The sequence below is a fragment of the Pyxicephalus adspersus genome, chromosome 8 (genome assembly GCF_032062135.1).
Source record: "Pyxicephalus adspersus chromosome 8, UCB_Pads_2.0, whole genome shotgun sequence".
NCBI lineage: Eukaryota > Metazoa > Chordata > Amphibia > Anura > Pyxicephalidae > Pyxicephalus > Pyxicephalus adspersus.
This window is the reverse complement of record NC_092865.1, coordinates 67,364,286-67,387,638: the sequence shown is the minus strand read 5'-3', so window position 1 is coordinate 67,387,638 and position 23,353 is coordinate 67,364,286. Positions and strand designations below refer to the sequence as shown.

General features: G+C 40.9%; 1 protein-coding gene across 1 annotated transcript; it reads left to right on the top strand.

Annotated features, from left to right (window-relative positions):
- The first annotated feature begins 1,400 nt into the window (after positions 1-1,400).
- RAB43 (RAB43, member RAS oncogene family) lies at positions 1,401-20,236 on the top strand. The gene is made up of 3 exons (XM_072421011.1): positions 1,401-1,675; positions 12,394-12,577; positions 17,219-20,236. The coding sequence occupies exons 1-3, from the start codon at positions 1,484-1,486 to the stop codon at positions 17,470-17,472; spliced, it is 630 nt and encodes a 209-aa protein (XP_072277112.1). The 5' UTR covers positions 1,401-1,483; the 3' UTR covers positions 17,473-20,236.
- The last annotated feature ends 3,117 nt before the right edge of the window (positions 20,237-23,353 follow it).

Below are 23,353 nucleotides of genomic sequence, written 5' to 3'. Positions count from 1 at the left end.
GCTGTACATGAAATAGGGGTTGCAAATGACGGACAGATACAGTGACACAAGAGGAGGAGAGAACCCTGCCCCGAAGAGTTTACAATCTAGGATTTTAACTTTAAAGCACTAGATTTGTAAGGCCTTCACAAAATGAATATCTTTTTTGTAATCTTTGACTTTTTTTATATTATTGTAAGGCATAACTAGTAATAACACCATGATAGATGATTTATTTATTTGTAACTGTTTTATCACAAACAATGTTATTAAAACACACACTTCAGGTCCATGGGCCTGATTTAATAAAGCTCTCCAAGACTGGAGAAGATTTCAAGTATGCTGGATCACTCAGGTTTTCCCATGATAGTCTATCTTCTCCAGTTTGGAGAGCTTTAATAAATCAAGCCCAATATTTTTGCACATTCCCATCATTTACAATATCATATAAAGGGGAAGACATTGGTTGGCAATGCATTCTGTTACCCAAACACACTGCTATATTACACACATAAATCCAATAATTTTTTTCCATTGCCATTTTCTTAAGTGAATAATACCCAATGCATCTTTTATATGTTCTCCCGGTGTTTCTGGGGGTTTCCTCCCACCCAAAGCAGAAATGTTAATTGTCCCACAAAAAACTTTAGATTGTGCATGACATATGACTACTACTACTAATATTAATAATAATATGACTATTGCAGGGTCATTAGATTGTGAGGGACAGTTAGTGACATGACTATGGACTGTGTATGTTTCTGTGTTGGCGCTATATAAATACTTGATAATAAAATATGAAATAAATATAATTGTAAAATATGTGAACCAATAATTTATGTTTATAAGGAAACGTTAGCTACAAATATATGTAAAGGTGTATGGGACTGTGAAAAGGTTTTAAATATAATAATATATATATATATATATAATATATATATATTTACTGTACAGTGCTGCGCAATATGTTGGCGCTATATAAATACTGTTTATTATTATTATTAATATTATTAATAATCATAATAATAATAATAATAAGATTTATTAATAATAATATATAATTATAATATATATATATATATATATATATATATTATATATTTTAATCTTTTGTAAGGCGCTCATTTCTAATCTCCCTTGCTTATTAGTAAGTTATTGACCTGACACAAATATGCAAGTCATTTCTGTTACTAACACAACTAACTAAACAACACAGGTCAGTGTTTCTCATATTCACTTCTTCTGAGGCCCTCTCATTCCCAGGCAGGCAGTACAAAAGACAGTAATATGAAAGTGGTCTATTCTTTCTGTTGTATTTGAGACAGGCAGTAGAGGGCAGCTATGTGAAAGTGGTGTATTACTTGCCATGTAATAGAGTTAGGCACAGCGGTGGGACAGCCCCGGTATCCTAGCAGAGGTCCTGTAGTTCCGTGTTGTCAGACCTGCTGGTGCTCACAGCACGTCAGGTACAGCTAGAAGCGGTCTGGGCTCCTAGGACCCAGGCATGTCTACCCCACTGGAAACAGACGACTCCTATGACTTCCTCTTCAAGCTTGTGTTGATCGGGGATGCAGGGGTCGGGAAGACATGTGTGGTGCAGAGGTTTAAGAGCGGCGTCTTCATAGAACGTCAGGGCAGCACCATCGGGGTGGACTTCACTATGAAGACCCTGAGCGTGCAGGGCAAGAAGGTCAAGGTGAGCCATGGGGTGTGATCTGTGCCAGGGCATTCATAGGGGCGAGCTCAGGTGCAGGGGCACTACAAGTACCAGCAGTCAGCATGAAACTTTAACAACTTTTTAAAGTGTAAAACGTCTTGTTGTGGGGGATTGGAGTTTTGTCTGGTTTGTATGCTGTGTCAGACCTTTCTTTGTTTTTGTATTGGTGACCCAGAAATAAAAGGGGGGAGGGAGGGAGGGAGGGGGGCGAAAATGTTGGAGTTGTCACCCAGACCAAACTTGGGGAGATCTTCCAGGTTCACTTTTATAGATTTCCTCCAACTTTCTGTGTCTGCAAGAAAAGTGAACACATTCCCCAAAGGTCCAGGGACAGCATTATGTAACCTGGTGGGGGTTTTAGCACTTCAATTGTATATGGTGTATGCCCATCCGTGGGGTGCCAGGGACAGGCGGTCCCCATCCGTGAGGTGCCAGGGGCGGGGCGGTCCCCATCCGTGGGGTGCCAGGGGCAGGCGGTCCCCATCCGTGGGGTGCCAGGGGCAGGCGGTCCCCATCCGTGGGGTGCCAGGGGCAGGAGGGCCCCATCCAAGTAATCAGTCAAGCCATTTCTCACACTTCAGACCATGTCTGTTTATTTGTTTAATTTAGGTAAAGGTTGATGACTTTGTTACACTCCCACTATTTTTCTATCTAGATCAGTGTTTCTGGGAACCCCAGAGATATTTTCAGGTACATTGGTGTGGGGTCAGTGGTAAGAATGCCCCCCTTACAGATAGACTTAAAGATTTTTGGTGTCACAAACTGCCCATTGCTGGAGGACCCCCTAGCGCCCCCTGGAGTTGAACCCTCTATACAAAGCTTACAATACATGAAGCATCACATGGGATTGCCCAGGACATAGCCCGGGGCAGCCATTGAATTTCTCTCCTGTACAAGTTGTTTGAACAGCTTTGTCCTGTTTGTGTCACCGTCATAGAGCTGCCCTCTCCTTTATTCTCTGCTCTAGTTGGGAAAGTCCTCTTGCAAAATAAGACACACACATCCTGTTGTGTTCCTTGTGTAAGCAGCAGAACACAATGTGACGTATGAAGGGCAACTGCAGACACAACTGTTTGTAGAAGGAGCAGGGAAGGATTTATTGGGGAGTGCTGCCTGATCATTGTATTAGGAGGATTTCCCTTCCTATCCTGTACACATGGCAGGAAGTGAGGCGACTCCATTACAATGTTAGGTGACTTTCCATTTTATGTTTATCACAGAAACAAGTGTCTGCCATATGAACATTTCTTCTTAAAGGGGAACCTAAAACTTTGGCTTTACCCTCCCTTTAATTCTGGGTGATCTGGACAGCAAGAGACGAGGACTCGGACAGCAATAAAATCCTGAATGAGGTTCAAAACTTCAAAACTTTTGCCTTTGGTTATATTCAAAGTTTATGTAAAGCTAAATGATTTCTTCTTTCCTGGAGTCACAACAGGAAATGAAAGGAAATCTCCCAGGTAGAATTCTCATTTCTTTCTGCTTGCTCCCACAACTGTTTTTTTCCAGCTGGGTGGGGAGAAGCTGTAGGGGGGTGGTCAAAAAGTGGGCGGGGTAACAACAAATTTAGTGCTCCCGTTTGTTGTTTCCAACACTTTTTAGCGCCCCCTATAGTATGTTCCAACATTCTCATCCCCAACACTTAAGTATGTCTTATGGTTAGGCGATGCATTTCCACATTCCTAACAAGCCATAAAGGAGTATTTAACAAACCCTCACTGACCTTTATAGCTCCAGGCACTGTAGAGGTATTAATTCTCAAAACAGAAAAGGCACATGAGAGCTTTCTAATCTCCAATGTAAAACAGAACAGAAACTTGGGAAAGGGGAGGGGAGCACTGACTTGACAATGACTTGAAGGACTTAAATGCTTCTACTGTGAACCTTGTAGATGAATCGCTCCACAGCACATGTAGCTACAGAGGATGAGTGCGTGCTTGTTGCAGAGTTCATTTACTTCAATATTAATAATTAGGCCTCAGGTTCACCCCAGGATTGTTGAAGTTCTTGGTATTGCACAGCAGGTGTTAGCACAGAAAATCTGCAAGACTCACAGATGTATTTGTGGTGATATCTGTTCTTAGTCATGGTGGTTTTTTTTGTGCTATAATAAGAATATGAAACGATAACTGTAGTATAACCAAAGCTCTTACGGTAGATTCTAATAGCTGAGATGTTTAGATGTCAAATCTGATAATTATTTTCCTTCCTGGTGTATAGCAGACCGTGCAGCTAATTCCATGTGTTCAATGTATTACACTGCAGTCCCTTTTATCTGGGTGCTACACCCGCCTGTTTTTGGGTGTTTACTGAAAAGTTGGGTCACATTACAGGGGCTGTCACGCGCCTACAGCTTCTACCCACCCAGCTTAAATAAAATTCTGGGGACAATACTGAACTGGAAACTCATTTAGTGTTTGTACCACCCATTGAAATCCATAAAAGTAACCTGAAAGTTTTTTGGCAAAGGAGACGTGCAAAGTCTCTATCGGCAGAAAAACTTTCCTCCAGGTGCAGGTGGCTTTTTATTATTTGTTGGCATTACCAAGAATAGACCTGGATGCCATGGAAAATGTAACTGTGCATGCCGAGTAGTTACATCATCAATGGCTGCCCAATTACCAAAGAGGATCATGATGGTCCTCGAGGACTCGATGTGTTAGGTGTGTGCCTTAATCGGCAAGTTTGCACCGCCAAGAGTAGCCCTAGATGCCATGAGCAAGTGCAGGAATTCCATCATGAGTGGCCAAAGAGGATTGAGATGGACCCTAAAGACCCAGCGTTGAAAATGCAACAGTGATAGGATCCATGACCTGACACCTCTTCTGGGTGCAAAAGGTAAGTGTGTGCCATATTCAGTAGGTACACATGGAAAAAACACACCAATAACTTTAGCTCTGCTTTAAGCCCTTATTCAGGTCTAAAATTTCTCACTATCAATATGGAGGCCATCATTGCTGTCTTAATAAAAATGGGTATGAGGAGTGTGGCAGCCAGTGAACTAGTATTTTTAGAGTGAAAAGTTTGTACCAGCTTTCATTTGCATTGGGAAAAGAATCTTGTTCAGATAAGTGGAAGCTATTGGGTGCCATGCTGTGTCTGTGGCTTGCTTTATCATGGTGGGTAGATTGATCTCATGCCATCGTCGGTTGGATCTCATGCCATGGGAGATTTATCCAGTTGTTGGCAGGTATTTGCAAACTAGGGATAAAAAAAATAATCGAAAAACAGTGGGGAACTATGGTATACCTATTTCATAGCTTGAAGTCAACAATGGCCCCAATTCTCCTGTGCCACAGAATTGCCCCAATACCCATGGTAAATGGCCAGTAGTGCAGTACGGGAGGCAAAAGGGTGCAGCCAACTCAACAGCAGACTTAGAGACTGTTTTAATCAATATGTTACAAATAAGTATTATAATTTTAACAATACGATTGCTAAAGAAAGCCTTGTTTGAGCCTTTATTTTAAAAACACAACCCAAGTCCTTGGTGGGTGGTGAGGTTTTGCCATATTTGGCCAGTATGCACACCCCTTGGAATTGCTGTGTAAATTACTCTACTCGGATCAGTGCTTCTAAACACTTCTCATTGTCAGGATTCTGGGCATATTCAGGTTTTGGTGGTTTGGTCCATTAACCAGATGTTTTAATATATTTTTGCAAGACCATCCCTAACACAAGCCTTGTTAACTTTATTCTAAAGTGGAAATACATTGGGTGTGGGTTAGCTTTTGCCATTAGACTGTGCATAATTCTTGATACCTGCCAATGACGAGCCACACTTTATTTTTTGGGGGCCCTATAGTGATGACAGGTTCAGAATTCTATCACTGCTTCATCCCCCATCTTCCTTGTTAATGACCCATTTGAGTCCATTAGGATCCTCTTCAGCCATTGGGTGGCCACTTATAATGTAACCCCAGCAGGTGCATGCGAGTAACAATTGCCTGGCTTCTTGGTCTGTTCTCGGTACTGCTAAAAAAAAGATTCGGGTTCTACAGAGCAAAAAAAAAGACCATCACTTGCAGGGAAATGGTTTCTTTGAGAAGGAGACTTTGCATATACGAGGGGGTGCTGAGACGTTCCTGGCTTTGCCCCCTTCCAGATGAAATAGAAAAATGAGTGTGGGGGCATATGACAGCCTAATATCTTAGTATGTAACTGTGCAAATATCAGGTCTTTGCCATTCTTAAAACTGTTTTTTCTTTTAGTGAGAAGCTTTGACGGCAGAGGCACAAGCAAGTTTCACGTCATTGGAGTTATGGGCCGTCATGAAGTTTTTGTTTCTCCAGGGAAACAAGTCAGCAAAGGACATTCACACTGAGATGTCACAAACACTGGGGGGAAGTGGCCTTCCTTTCCTTGGAGGAACAAAAACTTCATGACGGCCCGTAACTCCAACGATGTGAAACTTCCTTGTGCCTCTGCCGTCACAGCTTCTCACTAAAAGAAAAAACAGTTTTAAGAATCACAAAGACCTGATATTTGCACAGTTTCATACTAAGATATTAGGCTGTCATATGCCCCCACACTTATTTTTCTATTTCATCTGGAAGGGGGCAAAGCCAGGAACTTCTCAGCACCCCCTCGTATCTTCTATCCAAAACATCTACTTTCTGATGACCTGCTTTAGGTTATTTTTTTTCTTTTCAGGACAAGTTTTTTTACCAATTAAAAGATTTTAAGCAGAAATGTAAAAAATGCTCTGCTCCATATAAGCTGTATGTTGTGAGAGCTGAACTTGCTGCAAGACTCATGTCATGGTGGTAGGAGAAGGAGGTTCTCATTGTTTCTGCCTTTACATTTTCTGCTTCAGTACTTTTTGATTCACCTGCCTAGATGAAATATGCAAACCAGGAAAGTAAGAGAAGAATTAGAAGAGCTTGTTTACATGTTCTGGGTCAGTGATTCAAAGCCGTGAATAAAAAGAGTTTGCAACTTCACGGAGAACGTGTTCTTGTTGCCATTAAAGCTGAAGTGCTGCCAATGTTATTCATGAAATACAAACTCTTGTACATCTGCGTATTTAGCTTTTAGAGTTTACCTTTAGGTGAAGCATTTCTGTAACTGAACTCATGACAAATACATTCATTTTGTAGGGCAACCAGTATGCAGAAAGTTCCAGCAAAAAATCAGATGTTTATAAAGAAATATAAAGTTAGTTGCAGTATCTTCTCATATGAAATGTGTATCAGATAAGAGCACCTTTTGTAATGGTTATCATCCTCCACATCTAACTGTAGAATGAATCACAATAATACATTGGCCTATTTCTGTCTTTCACTTCCTATATTCTATGTAAACGACGTGTAGTAATATTGTTACTTTATAACCGTCAGTAGTCGCCTACATAGATATCGTGTAACCGGCTAAAAACACTCCATCAAACAAAAGTTCATCGCCCTCTTTATTCTTTACATGACCAGATAAACTGACCTGAGAGCCACAAATTGCTCCGGGAACTCCTAACAACCTCCGGAAGAACCCTGGTTTATAAACGCTGCGTTCAGATGTGCAAGATTACACCTTACATACCTAGATCAAGGCCGGTCACAAGTTGCATAATTAGAGCCCAAGTCCAATTACCGAGCTTCGTTTTGTTCTTTTAGATGGTGTAGAATGCTGTTTGGGGTGCCTTCATTTTAAAAAAGGACCAATAGATGTTATAAAAGGAATTTTTTTTTTGTTTAGGATATTATATTAAAATAATTTACAAGAAAAGTGGAAGAAGGTAAAGGGCGTATAGGAAAGGGGGCTTGCTGTATACTTAGCACATGGTCATTCCAACTCGCACAACCATACAAGCCAGAGTTTTCTCTCCTTGAACCCCTCCCATCTGCAAGTCCAGAACAAGTCACATCCATCATTGGTGAAGTCTTGTTTAAGACCGACCCCTGACCCCTCCAGGAGTAAGGCTAAATACACATGTGCAATAATTGTCAATCTTTCACAATCCTTTCCAAAGACAAATGACTGCACGATGCATGAACGAGCCCTGTACATACAGCACCGTTCTGCTCTATGGAGAGAGGAGAACGACGGAGCAGCACCTTGCTGCGTTCTCTCCCCTTCACTTCCATTACGATCGTTCGTTTTTCGGACGATGGATGATGAACCTTGTACACACGCCAGATTCTCGTCCAATATCAGCCCTGAGACGATTATCAGACGATAACCATTACACGTGTGTACTCTAACTATGGTTAGGCAGGAACTACCACCAAATGGTCAAACTGGCCAATGTGTTACTGATCCTCAGGTATCCACTCATGGAAGATTAATCATTGTCTCTGCCTAGCAATTCCTCTATGGTTGTTTTAGGGTCGGTTTCCATCTCCACAAATAACATGGTTGATAGTTTGCTTTCAAGTAGGCCGATTATCCTAATATACAAGTCATACTCATGTTAATTTTGGTTATTTTCAACAGATGTTGGTGATCCCCAATTCCCAAGGCTTGCTATAAATTCTCACCTGGATTTATGTCTGGGGTTGTAAAGCACTAGTCTAAGATTTTCAGGTTATTGGTTTTCTATATATCCTGGGGTTTTGTTTTTCTCTCCCCTAAAATCCCAATCACCGTCTTCTACATCTAAACCCAGAAAAAACCCAGGTGTTGAACCCAGAAATCTTTTTAAGCTGGGTGAAATGAAATTGTAAGTGGGTGGCAGTTCCCAGCTCATCAGTTACCACCCTAAAACAGCTGGGTGATTACTGAACAGTGCCCGGTGGTGCGCCCAGCTAAAAGGGGTTGGGAAGAACACTGTAACTATTTATTTTGACTATGACTAAATGATTTTTACATTTCTTTATTGTATGCAGAGAAATGGACAGAAGATTGCATAGTACAACAAAGTGTGTATAGGTTATATTGATGTCCCTTGAGGGCCCATTACCAGCATTGATCTGCATTACCCTGTGAACTATTGTAACGCATGTCCCATGCATTGGTGTGCTGCAATGCCATGAATTGTGAAGGCTTCCCCAAAAATCTGTATCACACTACAAGGTAATGCGGTACATAAAATGCTAACGCGGTGATTTTGATCCGTGTTGCTGTTCTTTTGCGTTACATTCAGCTACCCATTTAAACAGGTTTTCATTAAAAGCTTTGCAATGGAAAACATTGGTGTTAATGGGCATTTTAGGAATAAAACAGCTAAGCATTTATATTTATGAATCTGGTGGTCGGATATTTTGCATGAGACTGGTCAGACTGTGACTTGATAAATGGCCGTTACATTTATGTGAAGTTTAGGGGATTTTGCAGTTTAGTCAGCCAATGTAATCCTGTGAAGAAATCACAATCCGAAGAAGGGAACATTCACTTGTGTGCTTTATTAGCATGCTGATGTAACTGGCTGAAACCCCACTCTATGGACACAGATATTATCCACAGATCGCTCTTTTCTTATGGAGAGATCTGACTCAGCCGGTCCGATATGAGGCCGTGGTGTGCTGCATGACTCTTGTGTCAGCTGGTAAAACAACAACTTACACCTGAACAATGCTCAGTATTGGCTTTCATCAGTGTTTGTATACAAAGAATGCCTGAGTTCTGCTTGTTGTGTTATCTTACATAGCACACTTAAGCTACGTACACACGTGCAATAGTTTTCATTGGAAACGAACGATTAACGACCGATCGTCCGATAATCATTAACAAAAAAAGTGCACAACGACGCAGATGAACAAGGAGTGTCGCTGGAAACGAACGACTGCCCTGGTGGATCTGATTGGGTGACGTTCATTCGCTATCTATTCTGTGCACAGTCGTTCAGTAATCGTGGATGGTGCTGTGTTTTTTTTTTTTTTTTCCTGTACATGTCACTTTCTACATCATTCAAATGATCGTATCTTGTGTGTACATTATTGGTGGATTATATTTGAAGGATCGTATGGTTACAGCATGTACAGAATCGCACACAAAATAATCGTTGAGCGGTTGTTAATCGTTCGTTTTCTAACGACAATTATTGCACGTGTGTACGTAGCCTTAGGCCTGACAGATGATTGTCGTCTGATAATCATCTCAGGGCTGATATCAGATGAGAGTCTGGCATGTGTACAGCGCCCGTCTTCGTACGACCATCCAGGCGGATCCACGGACGAGATACGTTCGTAATAAATGTAAAGGGGAAAGAGCACAGCGGGGTGCCGCTCCGTCTTTCTCCCCTCTCCATAAAGCAGAACGGCGCTGTATGTACAACACACATTCATGCGTTGTGTAGTCGTTGGAAAGATCGTTCATGATACAGTAATGCGTGTATGCAGCCTTAGGAAGACTCCACTAAATTTTTGATGGCTGTGACTTGATGAAGTATAGATCTCACGCTACACATATATTGGTGTGATTATTGGAAGTGATCGGTTCATACTGGCAGCTGAAAATGACATTCTGTACCAGGGGAACCAGAAGTTGTTAGGGATTCCTTGACCTCTGGTTGATTGACCACCAGTTGGATGCCTAGTTCCAGGGCCAGTACCACTTGGCGGAGCCATCTGCAGGACACCAATGATTGTTTTAGCTCTCTGTAAGGGTGGCATTTTGACTGTCATTGTGAAGAGTGACAACTCTGATGTCCTTGTATCCTCCTGACCACCAAGGTAGGAGCAGTTTATCCGCTGATATCCCAATAAAATGGTTTTAGTAGGGGTATCCTAAGACCTAAAAATTATTTCAAGGTTTCCTTTGGGGTAAAAAGGTTGAGAAAAGCTGGTATGGAACCAGGAGAATGCATAGATATCACCAACAGTCTTGCAGAGAAGTATAAAAGGGAACCATCAAACTATTACTCCATCATCTAATAAAACAATATCCTTTTATTTTTTGACCATTTTTTTCCTCTTTAACCCTTAAGAAGTGAACACTCTGCAAGAAATCTAATTCTGTAATTCGAGGGGGATCCATCACTTTTCAGTAAACGCCCGGCTGTTTTTGGGTGGTTACTGAAAGTTGGGTTACAATACAAGGGCCACCACCTGCCTACAATTTCTTCCCACCTAGCTGGAGAGAATACTGCGTGAGCTGGTTTACATCATCTTCTTCACCTACATAGTTATAAAGCAGTAATTAAGGAGTTTAAGCTGCATCTAATATAATAGTAGAAAGGCAGTGCCATGGCAGAGATATAACCCTAGTGGTACGGGCAGGGGATCATCACCAGGGCCTAATAGGATAGGCAGTATTTGCTTTCAAGATACATTTCTATAAAAACAATGAAGCTGTATGCAAATTCCTAGAGGGGAAGGTCAATATAGTTGAGTCACACTGCCCTGGGTACACCACACCTTCCAGGAAGAATAATACCATGTAAACCCATACAAGATGCAGGACCTCCTGTTATTCTGGTAATGAAGGAACAGTTGCTAAGATAAGAGTTTTGCAATAGTTAGGGCAATAATTAACTTGTTGCAGAAGTTTGGCTTTTGTAGCTGGATTATTATGTGTATTATATGCTGGTTATATTTTATATTCTTCTATATGGATATAGCGCTATAAAAATAGTGATAGAAAGTAAGCAAAATGTAATGGGTGAAATAGACCGCAAAAGCACATAAAAATATATATCTGAATTATTGTTGGACCTTGCATTGAAAGTCTTGGAAAAAGCCTCCAGCTCTTTATTTACCCTTGTATGGAAAATAACCAATTTTTGGGTCATTTGCCTACAAGCTTCATAGTGCATGTGTAACCCATAAGTTTTGGACTCCGGTATTTCAAAAACATATCTATCTTCTGCTACCATTTAGATTGTGCAGGTCCAGCTTTTAGAACTTAGAGCCTGGCAAAAAAGGCTTAGGATAATTTGTGGTTACCCCATTGTTGTACCACGGGCTCAACCATGCTCTCAACTTCTGTTCAACTGACTGCTAGCCATGTGGTTGCACTGGAGTTGGGGTGCAGTTCCTGGAAGCGACGTTGCACTGGAGTTGGGGTGCAGTTCCTGGAAGTGACATGTTGCTGCTAGCCATGTGGTTGCACTGGGGTTGGGGTGCAGTTCCTGGAAGTGACATGTTGCTGCTAGCCATATGGTTGCACTGGAGTTGGGGTGCAGTTCCTGAAACCAACATGTCACCGCTAGCCATGTGGTTGCCTTTCCTTCTCTGCAGAAAGAAATGCCAAAAACACCAAAGGGCAAATTGTGCAAATTTGGTGCCACTCTTTGCAAACTTTTAATTCATATTCACAGTGTCTGCAGCTACCGAGGTCTGTAAGGGCTTTATCTGAAGGTCTTTATTTCTTGTTAGGAATACATTTGAATGTCTACAGCCTGGCCCTGGGGTATGGAGCAGCGTATGCTAAATATTGCCAGGAACAATTTACATACATTTTTTTATTGTGGGTTTTCAGCTGCATTAGAAAGTTCTAATTTTCGACTTCATAAAATTGTCACACTTCATTGTTATAAAATGTAATTTTGCGCAGTTTAGGATATTTACTGACAGAGCAATCAAGCAGTTGCAAGCTGCAGGGCATTCTTTGTACAATGTTAAAAAAACATGGTGGTACCATGCAAGTTTAATATTCTTGCTTGGAGGTTTAATCCACTGGTCATGGCAGGGTCATTCCTGTATGAATGGAGCTCTTTTACTGTAATAGCTTTTTATTGTGTTCTTTCATGCCTTTTCAGTCTTACGCTCTATTACAGACAGCAGAATGAGAATTTTATAGCTGATATATTCTTCATTTAACAGTTGCAGATTTGGGACACTGCTGGACAGGAACGTTTCCGCACAATAACCCAGAGCTACTACAGGAGCGCTAATGGGGCCATCATCGCCTATGACATCAGCAAGAGAAAGTCATTCGACTCCATTCCTCGCTGGATAGAGGATGTAAAAAAACATGCCGGCTCCAACATAGTGCAGCTGCTGATTGGTGAGTGTAATGATCTTTCCCTGTGAGCTTATTTTATGGAACAAGCATTGTAAGACTTTGCAGAAAATGACCCTGATATTTCCTACTTCTCTGATATTTTCTACATTTAAAATAAAAACATGCTGGGCCAAATTCCTAAATTATTCTGCACATGAAGCCTACAAATTAGGTACAAATGTCAAACTAGCAAAATGGCTCAGTGCTGACCAAATAGATTGGTATTCCTATTATGTGATATTAGAATTCCAAGCCTTACTTTCCCTGGGCTCTACAACTAACTTCATCTGTCTGATTTCCTAGTAGAAGCAGTGGAGGAAACTAAAATAAAGTTTAATCATTATTATTACACAGTATTTATATAGCGCTGACATATTACGCAGCACTGTACAAAGTCCATAGTAGCTCATAGGGGCTCACAATCTAATGTCCCATAGTCATATGTCTTTTAATACAGTCTAAGGTCATTTTTTTGGGACTGAAGCCAATTAACCTAACTGCATGTTTTTTGAATGTGGGAAGAAACGGAGTACCCAGAGGAAACCCACACAAATACGGGGAGAACCTGCAAACTCCATGCAGATATCGTCATAGCCGAGATTTGAGCCTGGAACCCAGCGCTGCTAACCGCTGAACAACCGTACTTCCCATATATTTTGTAACATCTTTATCATCTTTATAAATGATACAGAGTTTGGGATTAAAAGTACCATTTCTGTGTTTGCAGATGTCACCAAACTATGTAATAGAATTACGTCCATACAGGATATCTATAATCTACAAGCAGACCTGGATGTACTGTGTGATTGGGCAGCCAAGTGGCAAATGACATTTAATATAGATAATTGTAAAGTTATGCACTTGGGAGCTAACAACATCCATGCTTCATACTGTCTAGGGGGAATACATTTGGGGGAGTCAGAAATGGAAAAGGATCTGGGGGTTCTGGTAGATTATAGACTTAATAACAGCATGCAATGCCAAGCTGCAATATCTAAAGCTAGTAAAGTACTTTCTTGTATTAAAAGAAGAATAGACTGCAGAGATGGAGACATAATCCTGCCCCTGTACAAAGCATTGGTCACACCACATCTGGAATATGCAGTCCAGTTTTGGCCACCAGTTCACAAAAAGGACATTGTGGAATTGGAGAGAGTGCAGAGAAGGGCAACTAAACTAATAAAAGGAATGGAGGAGCTCCGCTATGAGGAGAGATTAGCTGAACTGAATCTATTCCCCCTTGAGAAGAGACGTATAAGGGGGGATATGATCACCCTGTATAAATATGTAAATGGTCCATATAGAGAACTCTCTTCCCAATTATTCACTTTGAGATCATTACAAAGAACAAGGGGGCACTCTTTGCGTCTGGAGGAAAAGAAGTTTAAGCTCCGGATAAGGAAGGGATTCTTCACTGTAAGGTGAAAATGTGGAATCGGCTCCCTCAGGAAGTAGTTTCAGCAACTACTATAGATTGCTTTAAGAAAAAGCTGGATGATTTCTAGAAGCACAGAATATAACTGGGGATTAAGGATTTAAAGTAAAGATAACAGTGACTGTTGATCCAGGGAACATCCGATTGCCTCATGGAATCAGGAAAACATTTTTTCCCCTGTTGAAGCAAATTGTACCCGGGGTTTTTTGCCTTCCTCTGGACCAACTATGCCTTATAGGGTTTTATATCTGGAATATGTTTATTTCCCTAGTGGTTGAACTTGATGGACTTTACCCTAACCTACTATGTAACTTTATTCTAACAAATTTTAAAACATTTTTAAAACAATTCCTTTATATTTCTGCAGTGTTAGCTGCCTTGTCTTTACTATTTAGAAACATTTCTTTTTATGCCCATTGAAATGACACGAGCGCTGCTCACTACAGCCGTATCCAAAGATTACCCTTGTGCTATTTACAAGGACACCCAAATATATACTTTTCCACCTATTGACAAAATTGCTTTTGTCAGAAGCTGAGATGTGTTTAGAAACACATGAATTAGGTTGTATGTCAAATAAATAGGAGGCCTGCAAAGGTGGAATGTTTGACTTCCTATCTCCAATGTTGGCACACATGGTAAGTACATATTGCAGTGCTGCCTGTATTCTTCCTCATATGAATACACTGTCTTGGTCAGTGCTGGAATAATTGCTCTCTATTGTGTAACTTTTTGTATTTGCATTGTGTGTCCCATCTGCTCCCCTGGACAGGGGTGTGACCAAGGTGTATCTGCCCGTGTCACCAGCTGTCCTTATGCTCCAGGTTGTATGGGTTACTAGTTAAGGAAACCACTTACTTATTGATAAACCCATTTAGTTTCTTTATTGCAATATATAGAACAGCCCAGGAAGATTTTATTATTGAGACCAATCTGTTTGTAAGCCATTGGTTTTAAATAAGTCAGTGCTGTGATAATGCTCAGCAAAATAATTGGTCCACTTTGATGGTAGGCCCACCAGGACTCTATATTATTATTATTATTATTATTATTAATAAACAGGATTTATAAAACGCCAACATATTATGCTGCGCTGTACAATAAATAGGGGTTGCAAATGATAGATAGATACAGGCAGTGACACAGGAGGAGGAGAGGACCCTGCCTCGAGGAGCTTACAATCTAGGAATCTTACAATCTATACTCGCCTTCCTCGTGATTATGGTGGTTCTGTTTAGCTGCAGAGGGAAGGGAGTTAGCCATGTGAGGGCTGCAGGTTGCTGAAAAGTAAAGGGGTTATTCATGAAGGTCTCCAGCCCCGAACTTATCTGTCTTATATGACGGTTCACTGGTGATTGGGTGCCTTAGCATCCAGACATCAAGAACCATCACTATGATATTGGGTACTCCTAAGCATGGGACTCCTTTCTTTCTCCAACATTTGTTCACTCTCCGGGTTGAATGGAGCAGTGCGCGATCAAATAGAGGACTAGTATAGGCTTCTAGTGGTGCTTCCATTGCCGTATATGTAATACATAACAATCAACCTAAATCTCTTATTTGCGTCCTTTTGGTTTGAAAATGTTTTATTTTCCAATTAAAAATTTAAAAAAAAATGTTTGATTCTGCCAGAAGAGTAAGTGTGCAGATCCCTTGTTATTTAGAGCAGTGAGAAATAAGCTGCAAGGACAAGAGGATACCCCTCATGTTATTGGAATAGGGAGAGAGGAAGATGTTCTGTACAGTACAGCTAGCAAGCATTGCCACCCAATCTCCCAAAAATATGAAGGTGTCTCTTCTCCAGACCCAAGTCCCTCATTCTGTCATCTAGCATGTGTGCAGCTCCGTGTACGGTGCTAGGTATCCTGGTTTACCCGTCTGCCAGTTAAAAATTAAAAGTAAATAAATTAAATCTCATGCGTATGCTCAATAACTTCGTTCCCACATGGCCTTAACCCAAAAGAGGACTGGGTGAAGATGGCGATGCCGGAGCCAGGACAATGATAAAAAAAAAGATCAGGCAGAAAAGTTTATACATCGTCTGTTCCATCCAATAAAGCAGAAGTCCCCAACCTGTGTGAAGGGGTCCTGGCCGGTGCACCCTCCAGCAGGGGCCTTCTCCTGATGCACCGGCCAGAGCCGTGGACCGTGTCTCCCGTATGCATCGCAGGCTCAGGGTGGTGGGTGGGCGGGTTGTGCCCTTGGACAGGCTTGGACCTGCGATCGGAGAGTGGCCAGGTTCTGGCATCATGATGTCACTCTGGGGGAAGTTTCTTCCCCTTTAAGTGAGACAAGGCTCCCCACGCATTCGCGGTCCGGAGTCTGTAAATTTAGTGGTTTGTGACATCCAAAAGGTTGGGGACCACTGCAATAAAGGATCCGCCTGCTTGCAATTTTTTATCTTTCCACTTTAAAAGATCGTCATATTTTAACTTTTTTCACACAATAACATAACAGATGCTCAATATTCTGAGTTTTTTTTCCCCTCATGTAGAAGTCCAACGTTGGTTCACAGATTTTTGCTGCTTACATATTGCCAGCCTGTCACTGAAGGTATTTGTAAATAGTGAGAATACCGAACACGGTTAGAAAAGTTTGTTTCCTCCCAACTAATCAGTCCAATCATTCTCCTCTGATTATCGCCTCAGAGCTATCAGGCGAGAATCTGGCGAGCATATGTACGGCGCTCGTCTGCCATCATTCATGGATCCGTCTTGGCAGATCCACAAACCATGAACGACAAGTGAAGAGAGGAGAGCACAGCGGGGTGCCACTCCATCGTTCCCACTCCTCTCCATAGAGCAGAACGGTGCTGTATGTACAGAGTTCGTTTTTGCATTTTTCAGACTTTTGACGTTGGAAAGGATCGTGAAAGATAATAATCGACAATTCTTGCAGTCTAACACAATAAGAATCATGTATATAGTTTTAGGAATGTTTATTTAAAGGCTTATAGGGTAAGTACTACTCACCTTTGCCACCTTTACCGCAGACGCCGTATCATTAAGAACCAGTTCTGCGGTGCCAGTGAATGAGCGGCTGTCACGGTGCCAGCTGTGGGGAGACATACGGGATCACTTGATCCCAAAGCAGGTCTAAATCCGCCTATAGAGCTGCATGTTGATAGTTTTGTGATGTTGGTAGATCTGTAGTTGGCAGATCTTTTTCATGTGTGCAGAAATTCTAATTGCAACTTTTTGGCCTTACAGGAAACAAATCTGACAGAGAAGATTTTCGAGAAGTCTCACAACAAGAAGCAGAGAATCTCTCCAAACATTATGACATCATCAGCGTCATTGAGACCTCTGCAAAGGATTCCAGTAATGTGGATGCTGCTTTTGAAAAGATGGCCACGGAACTGATTATGAGGCACGGAGGACCAATCTTTAATGACAAATCTACGGATAGTATAAAACTGGACAGCAAAGACTTGGCCGACGACTCCTGGGGATGTGGCTGCTGATGACCGTTTTTTGTTTTTTTTCTTTTTTGTTTTGTTTTTTCTAGAAGAATACATTTAGTTCTAGAAATATGTGATCGGTTTATGGGCTTTTCCACTTCTAGTCAAACTACAACTCCCAATATGCAACTTGCATGCTGAGAGTCTAGTTGAACTTGAAGGCAGCAAGTCTTAAGCTTAAAAGTAGAACTCTGGACAAACTTTTGTGTTTTAGTTTTGTGGAAATTTGTGTCCTTACCATGAATATTTCTAATAATGGAAGTGGTGGAAGCTTTTGTTAAACATTTGAGCCATTCAACATATTTACTTTCATGTAACTTGGACTGGAGGTGATTTGTATTGTTTTCTAAGTTTGTCTACTCTACTCTACTCTACTCTACTCTACTCTAAACTAAATGAATAGTTTTCTCCAGAGCTCTTACATTTAGGTACCTGACAGACAAGCTGCTCGTAAAAGCTGATCAGGTTCTTTCAGACATGAAATAGGGGAACCTGATTTGTTTTTGCCAACATTTCTTCTTTAGGCCTTGTTCACGTGGGCCTCAGCTTATAAAAGAGCAGTGTGTTTGGCTTTTGATTGTTGAAACCTTTAAGGAGTTTAACGTTTGGGTTATTGTTGTGTTTGCCCTTGCTATCAGCGGGTCAGGGCACCCCACACACTTAGGTAATGCTGTGCCTTTTGGTGTATATACCGCAATGGCTGCGAGAGGACGGGCCAGCGGCTATTCGTACCATAGCGGAAAGTGTAGCCTGACATGGGAGCGGCAGGGAGATGTTTGCATTTTATGTGGAACAACGACTTGACCGTGGGCAATTATTAGTGACATATTACCAGGAGTCGGTGACTGTTCATATGCCGAGCTGTCCAATAACTCTGTACAACGGTGACAAGACGTGGTATTGTGTCACTGCCCATTATCTGTTCCTCAATAATATAAACATTGTACTCCCATTGCTGCTTCCATCCCCGTATTTCACACACTACACACCTTCAGTGTGCCATCATTTTATCAATATATTTGCATCCCAAAGATCTCTTATTTAATAGGTGGATGATGGTGCTTTTTCCCCCGTTAAAGTGGGAAACTCCATTCTCCTGAAAGGGCACTGCCATCGTCTCCTTTCATGCATGCCTCTCTTGATTGGCTGGCCAGGATAACATAACTCCCGCGCAGGCGTGTAAGAGTTCAGTCATCCCAGGCCCGTGCAGAGGAAACTGGGATTCTGGCAATGCTGCTTAAGCTTTTTCACAAGTAACCCAAAGCGATTAGGCAAGTAGGATGGATAATTGCAGATGGGACATCGCCTGTCTCTTTCTGCAATATTGACCGGCCAGATTGTGTATTCCTAAAAGGAGAACTTTAGCTGTTCTGTACTGGGAGTGCAGGAAACGGATACCAGAATCTGGTAATTAAACTGCTCGATATGCATTTATTACCATTTGTGTAATTCCTTTTTGGTTTATTTTGTTGCCCTACTGGGCAGGGATTTATTATTGAAATGTTAGCGTCAATTTGAGAACCCCCTGCTTTCCAAAAATTTGGAAAATTAAAATCCAGCACTGAAGCATGCTAGCAGTTTGTTTAAAGAGGAACTAAATTCAAAACAAAAAAAAAAAAAACACACCTTTATTCCGGCAGAACATCTATCCGTCGGATTGGGTTCCCCGTCGTCCCAGTATCCATCTTCCTTTGCACCGGGCACCAACATCTTCTTCCGAGTTCTCTTTCCTGCGTCATCCGATCCCACACTGTGCAGGCATGGGATCCGGAGACGTAGCGGGGGGAAAAGATTGCCGGTCTCATTCTGACGCTTAGAAGCCAATCGTCAAAGTGCAATCACAAGAGTACACTCTATGTCAGATTTACAAGGGAATCATTTACAAATATACTTTTTTGTGCGTATACATAAATATTTTTACTAAATAAAAATCATGCAACATACCACTTAAAAATATTTAATATAGAGGGGGTTTTAGTTAATTTATGGCCTAAATTAACTTTTGTTAATGCAGTCAGCACTCCTACTAAGATCTGAATATCTAAAAGGTTTCAACAAAGCAAAGGCAAAGATCTGCAATAGTTTTCTGTACAAACTACTCTTATATAAGAGGATTATATGTGAACAAGGCTTTCTTTTTCCTTTCATTTTTACCTTTCAATTGAGCAAAAGTGGAAATGGGAAACCAATGGCCAAAATTGTGGAACTGGTGTCCACCTATGTGAGCGATGCAGAGATGTTGGTACCGGGATCTGTGCACTGTAACTTCTATATGAACCACAACGATTGCCTTGAACTCATTGAGATCCTTAGCCGATTCCTGACCATGCTATTGCGTGATTTTTTAATAACATTTTAGTATGTAGTTAGAATGTAATTTTTTTTTTCCTTCATAAGGCGGGAAGCCTATGACAATTTGTAGGACCACCTGGATTTTTGTAGATATTTTTTTCTAAACTTTGGAACTTGTTTTCTAAGATTTGGAACAAAAAAAAAATCTATTTTATGAATGTTTTTTTTTCATGCTTGCTCTTTGGACAATTGGCCTAATACTTTGAAGTCATTCCTAAATTTTCTGAACTTTTGGGTGACCAAGTGAACATTTCAAAAACAGGGAGTGATGTGCAATGTCTCAATTGTCCTGGATTGACTTTTCAGAGGATGTTTTGTATACTACTCAAAGTGTTTTCTCTTAAATAGAATATTTATCACCAGCAAATAAATTTCAAATAATTGTAGAAGTATGAAATAAATAATTTTAAAAGTATGAGTTTGATTTTCTTGTCCACATTGACTGTTTAGTTGTGCCTTTATCACAATAAATGGGTAGTCTGTGTGTGTGAGTGTGCCTTGGGCTGCCATTGCTCAGTTATATAATTCTGCCACAATGGTAAAATTAATAAATCTTTGATTTTGTCCTTGAAGAGAAGCTGTCTCTAATTTATAGCTCTATTATATATTCCCCTTATCCTATTTGGTTGGAGGTGCTGCCATCTTCTTGCGATCTTTAGCTAGCTTGATTGGCCAGGCTGGGACGATGTAATTCCTGCGCAGGCACATGGGAATTCATTTAGTGCCAGCAAAGAGAAGCATGTGCAACTCCGTGATTTTATTAGCTTATTGTAGTGATCGGGCTGGTAAGAATGCCTATTACAGAAAAGACTTTGCCTGCCCCTTTCTCCAATAAAACTCAAAAATCTCAAATTTGTAAAGTGGAACTTTAATTTTGCTTTATAGCTGAATTACAGCTAAATACAAAGGTGCATGTATATTATTCATTGAATCTTAGTGTGATTTGTGCATTTCTTCCAGATCCCTTCAGTATTCCAGTATAAAGGTAAGGCAAATATAACATGCAATAATGAAGTGGGAAAGGGAGAAATTGGGGGGCTGGGTGACGGAGTCCTTGCCAAGGCTACTATGCAGAGAGTAAGCAATGGAGAAGTGCTCAGCACCGGTTGCCACCAGAGTAGGGAGCAATTGTAACTGTCAATAGGGAATCTGTCTGTTATTGAGATACTGGTCACTGGAGTGTCTGTTACTGGAGAATATGCCTGGCACTGGGCTTAGGGGGCCAGCATTTTGGCTGAGCAAACTAGGCAACTGCCCAGGTTCCTCACATTTCCATGGGAACAGAGGATCTCCTCTCTCACCTACCAATATCTCACCTTTCCAGACAAGCTGTATGATCTAGAGCAGAAGAGCAATACAGAGCATCACACATTTTCTCTGTCCATACTATAGGCTGCAGGATACAGAAAGTTTTACCACTTCATATACAAGTATTGGGAATAAAGAGCAGAAGGGGGCCTGTGAATTGTCTTTATGCAGGCACAGTGTGAGTGTTACAAATGCTGTGTTTGTTTGTAATGTGCAGTAAGGATTTATACATTGGATAGAAAAAAAAGTGTATGCACCCATAAAAAAAAAAAAAAAAAAAAAAGCATAATAATTTCAAAACTTTTCCACCTTTAATGTGAACCTATACCCTGCACAATTCAATTTAAAAACAAATCTGTTAAGGGAAGAAATTTAAAAATTGTAATATAGGCTAGTTGCATGTGTATAAACCAAGGGTCGGCAAACTCTGGCCTTTAGACCAGATACGGCCTAACCGGTAGTTCGTTCCAGCCTAATGCCGGCCGGCAACCCATGGCCCAGGAGCCGCGGGTTGGCGGCAGATCGACCAGGGGGCGTTAGGAATGCATACGGAAGAGAGAGCTGTCACTTCAGGGGGCATTCCCTGGTGGTGGGCAGGTCTGGCCTAGTGTGCTCCTACCCACCCCATAAATGGCCATTAAACTTTGCTGACCCCTGCCCTAAACCTTTTGATTTAATTACAACATTCGGTCTTTTTGGGTAAACACATGACTTCAATTAACTCCAAATAGAATTCAGCTATCCTAGTAGGATTTTCCTGACATTTCCGCAGTTGCCTGCTTCAGCAAGATTAAGACCAGCTTTTTTCAATTGGCATTTTAACGGGTGTGTGCACCTAAATAGATATCAAAATCCCAATATAATAAAATAGAACATTAATACTTAATAAATCATGACAACAATACAAACATGTAACAATTATTTTAAAACCATTGGATCAAGATCCTAATGATAACAAATAAATTCCCGAAGGGAGATTGTACTTGACGCATTTCGCAAACTTCCTTAGCTTCATCAGAAGTATGCTGGAGCAAAATATACAGATAACTAGGAAAATGATCCAAATCAACTATAAAAGAAACCATTTCCTCTACCCATCTCTCATCTACTAGTAGAAAGTGAAGGCACAACAAAGCAGGGGATGACAGCTGAGAGGAGCAGAACAGAGCACCACTAAGAGTTCATTTTCAGTAAATATTTTCCAACTGTGCAGCCAGACCTAAATCCTAAATTCCACCTCATCTATAGAATCAGTTATCTAGCAATCTGTATATTTTGCCTCCGCCTTCTGATAAATTGTATTAGGGAAATCTGCAAAATGCATGGAGTAGAGTTTAATCCCTTTTGGGGGATTTAATTCTGTTATCATTAAGTAATTGATCCAATGGTTTTAAAATAATTGTTACATGTTTGCATTGTACTGTCCTAACTTATAAAAAAGTATTAATGTTCTATTTTAATATATTGGTGTTTTGATATTCATTTAGGTATTTGTTTTTGCACTCACTAGATCATTTTTATACCATCCCGTTGCCACCGGTATATCTGTTGCCAGCTTTGTCTCCTAATCCTCCAACTCCTTCCTCTCACAAAATAAAAACTTATGGTGTATTATTCCAAATTTTCCTAAAATATGAACCTTATGAATATTTGTGAAAAGTCTTTTTTTGGTTAGTTGAATTACATCAAAATGGTGAAGACACAAATGAGTATTTTGTTCCCATCAAATGGCCTTCAATACTCCAGCCAGAGGGGCTTTTATTTGATCCCTGCCCTGGGTGCCAATTTTTTTATTTATAAAATTGCCTACAACTGAAATACCCTTTTACCAGGAATCTGGTCACCGGGATATCGGTTATTGGGGAATCTGCTGGTTACTGGAGTATCTGTTACTAGAGAATGTTTTGCTTGCTGGGGATATGCCCAATACAAGGAAATGTGAAAGGCCTGGGCATTTGCACAAAAGGCCCCAGCTTCCTCCTATTCTCAAAGCCTCCCCTGTGCATGGTATATTTATTTGTCATAATAGGCCCGATTTATTAAAGCCCTCAAATCTGCAGAAGATACACTTTCATTGGTGAACCTGGGTGTCCAAGAAAACCTGAAATAGGATTCTTTAAATTAATTTGCTGGCAAATGTTGTTAATCCTGAACCAGATCCATTCCAGTTTAGCCGGATCACCCAGGTTCCCTGATGAAAGTGTATCTTCTCCAGCCTTGGAGA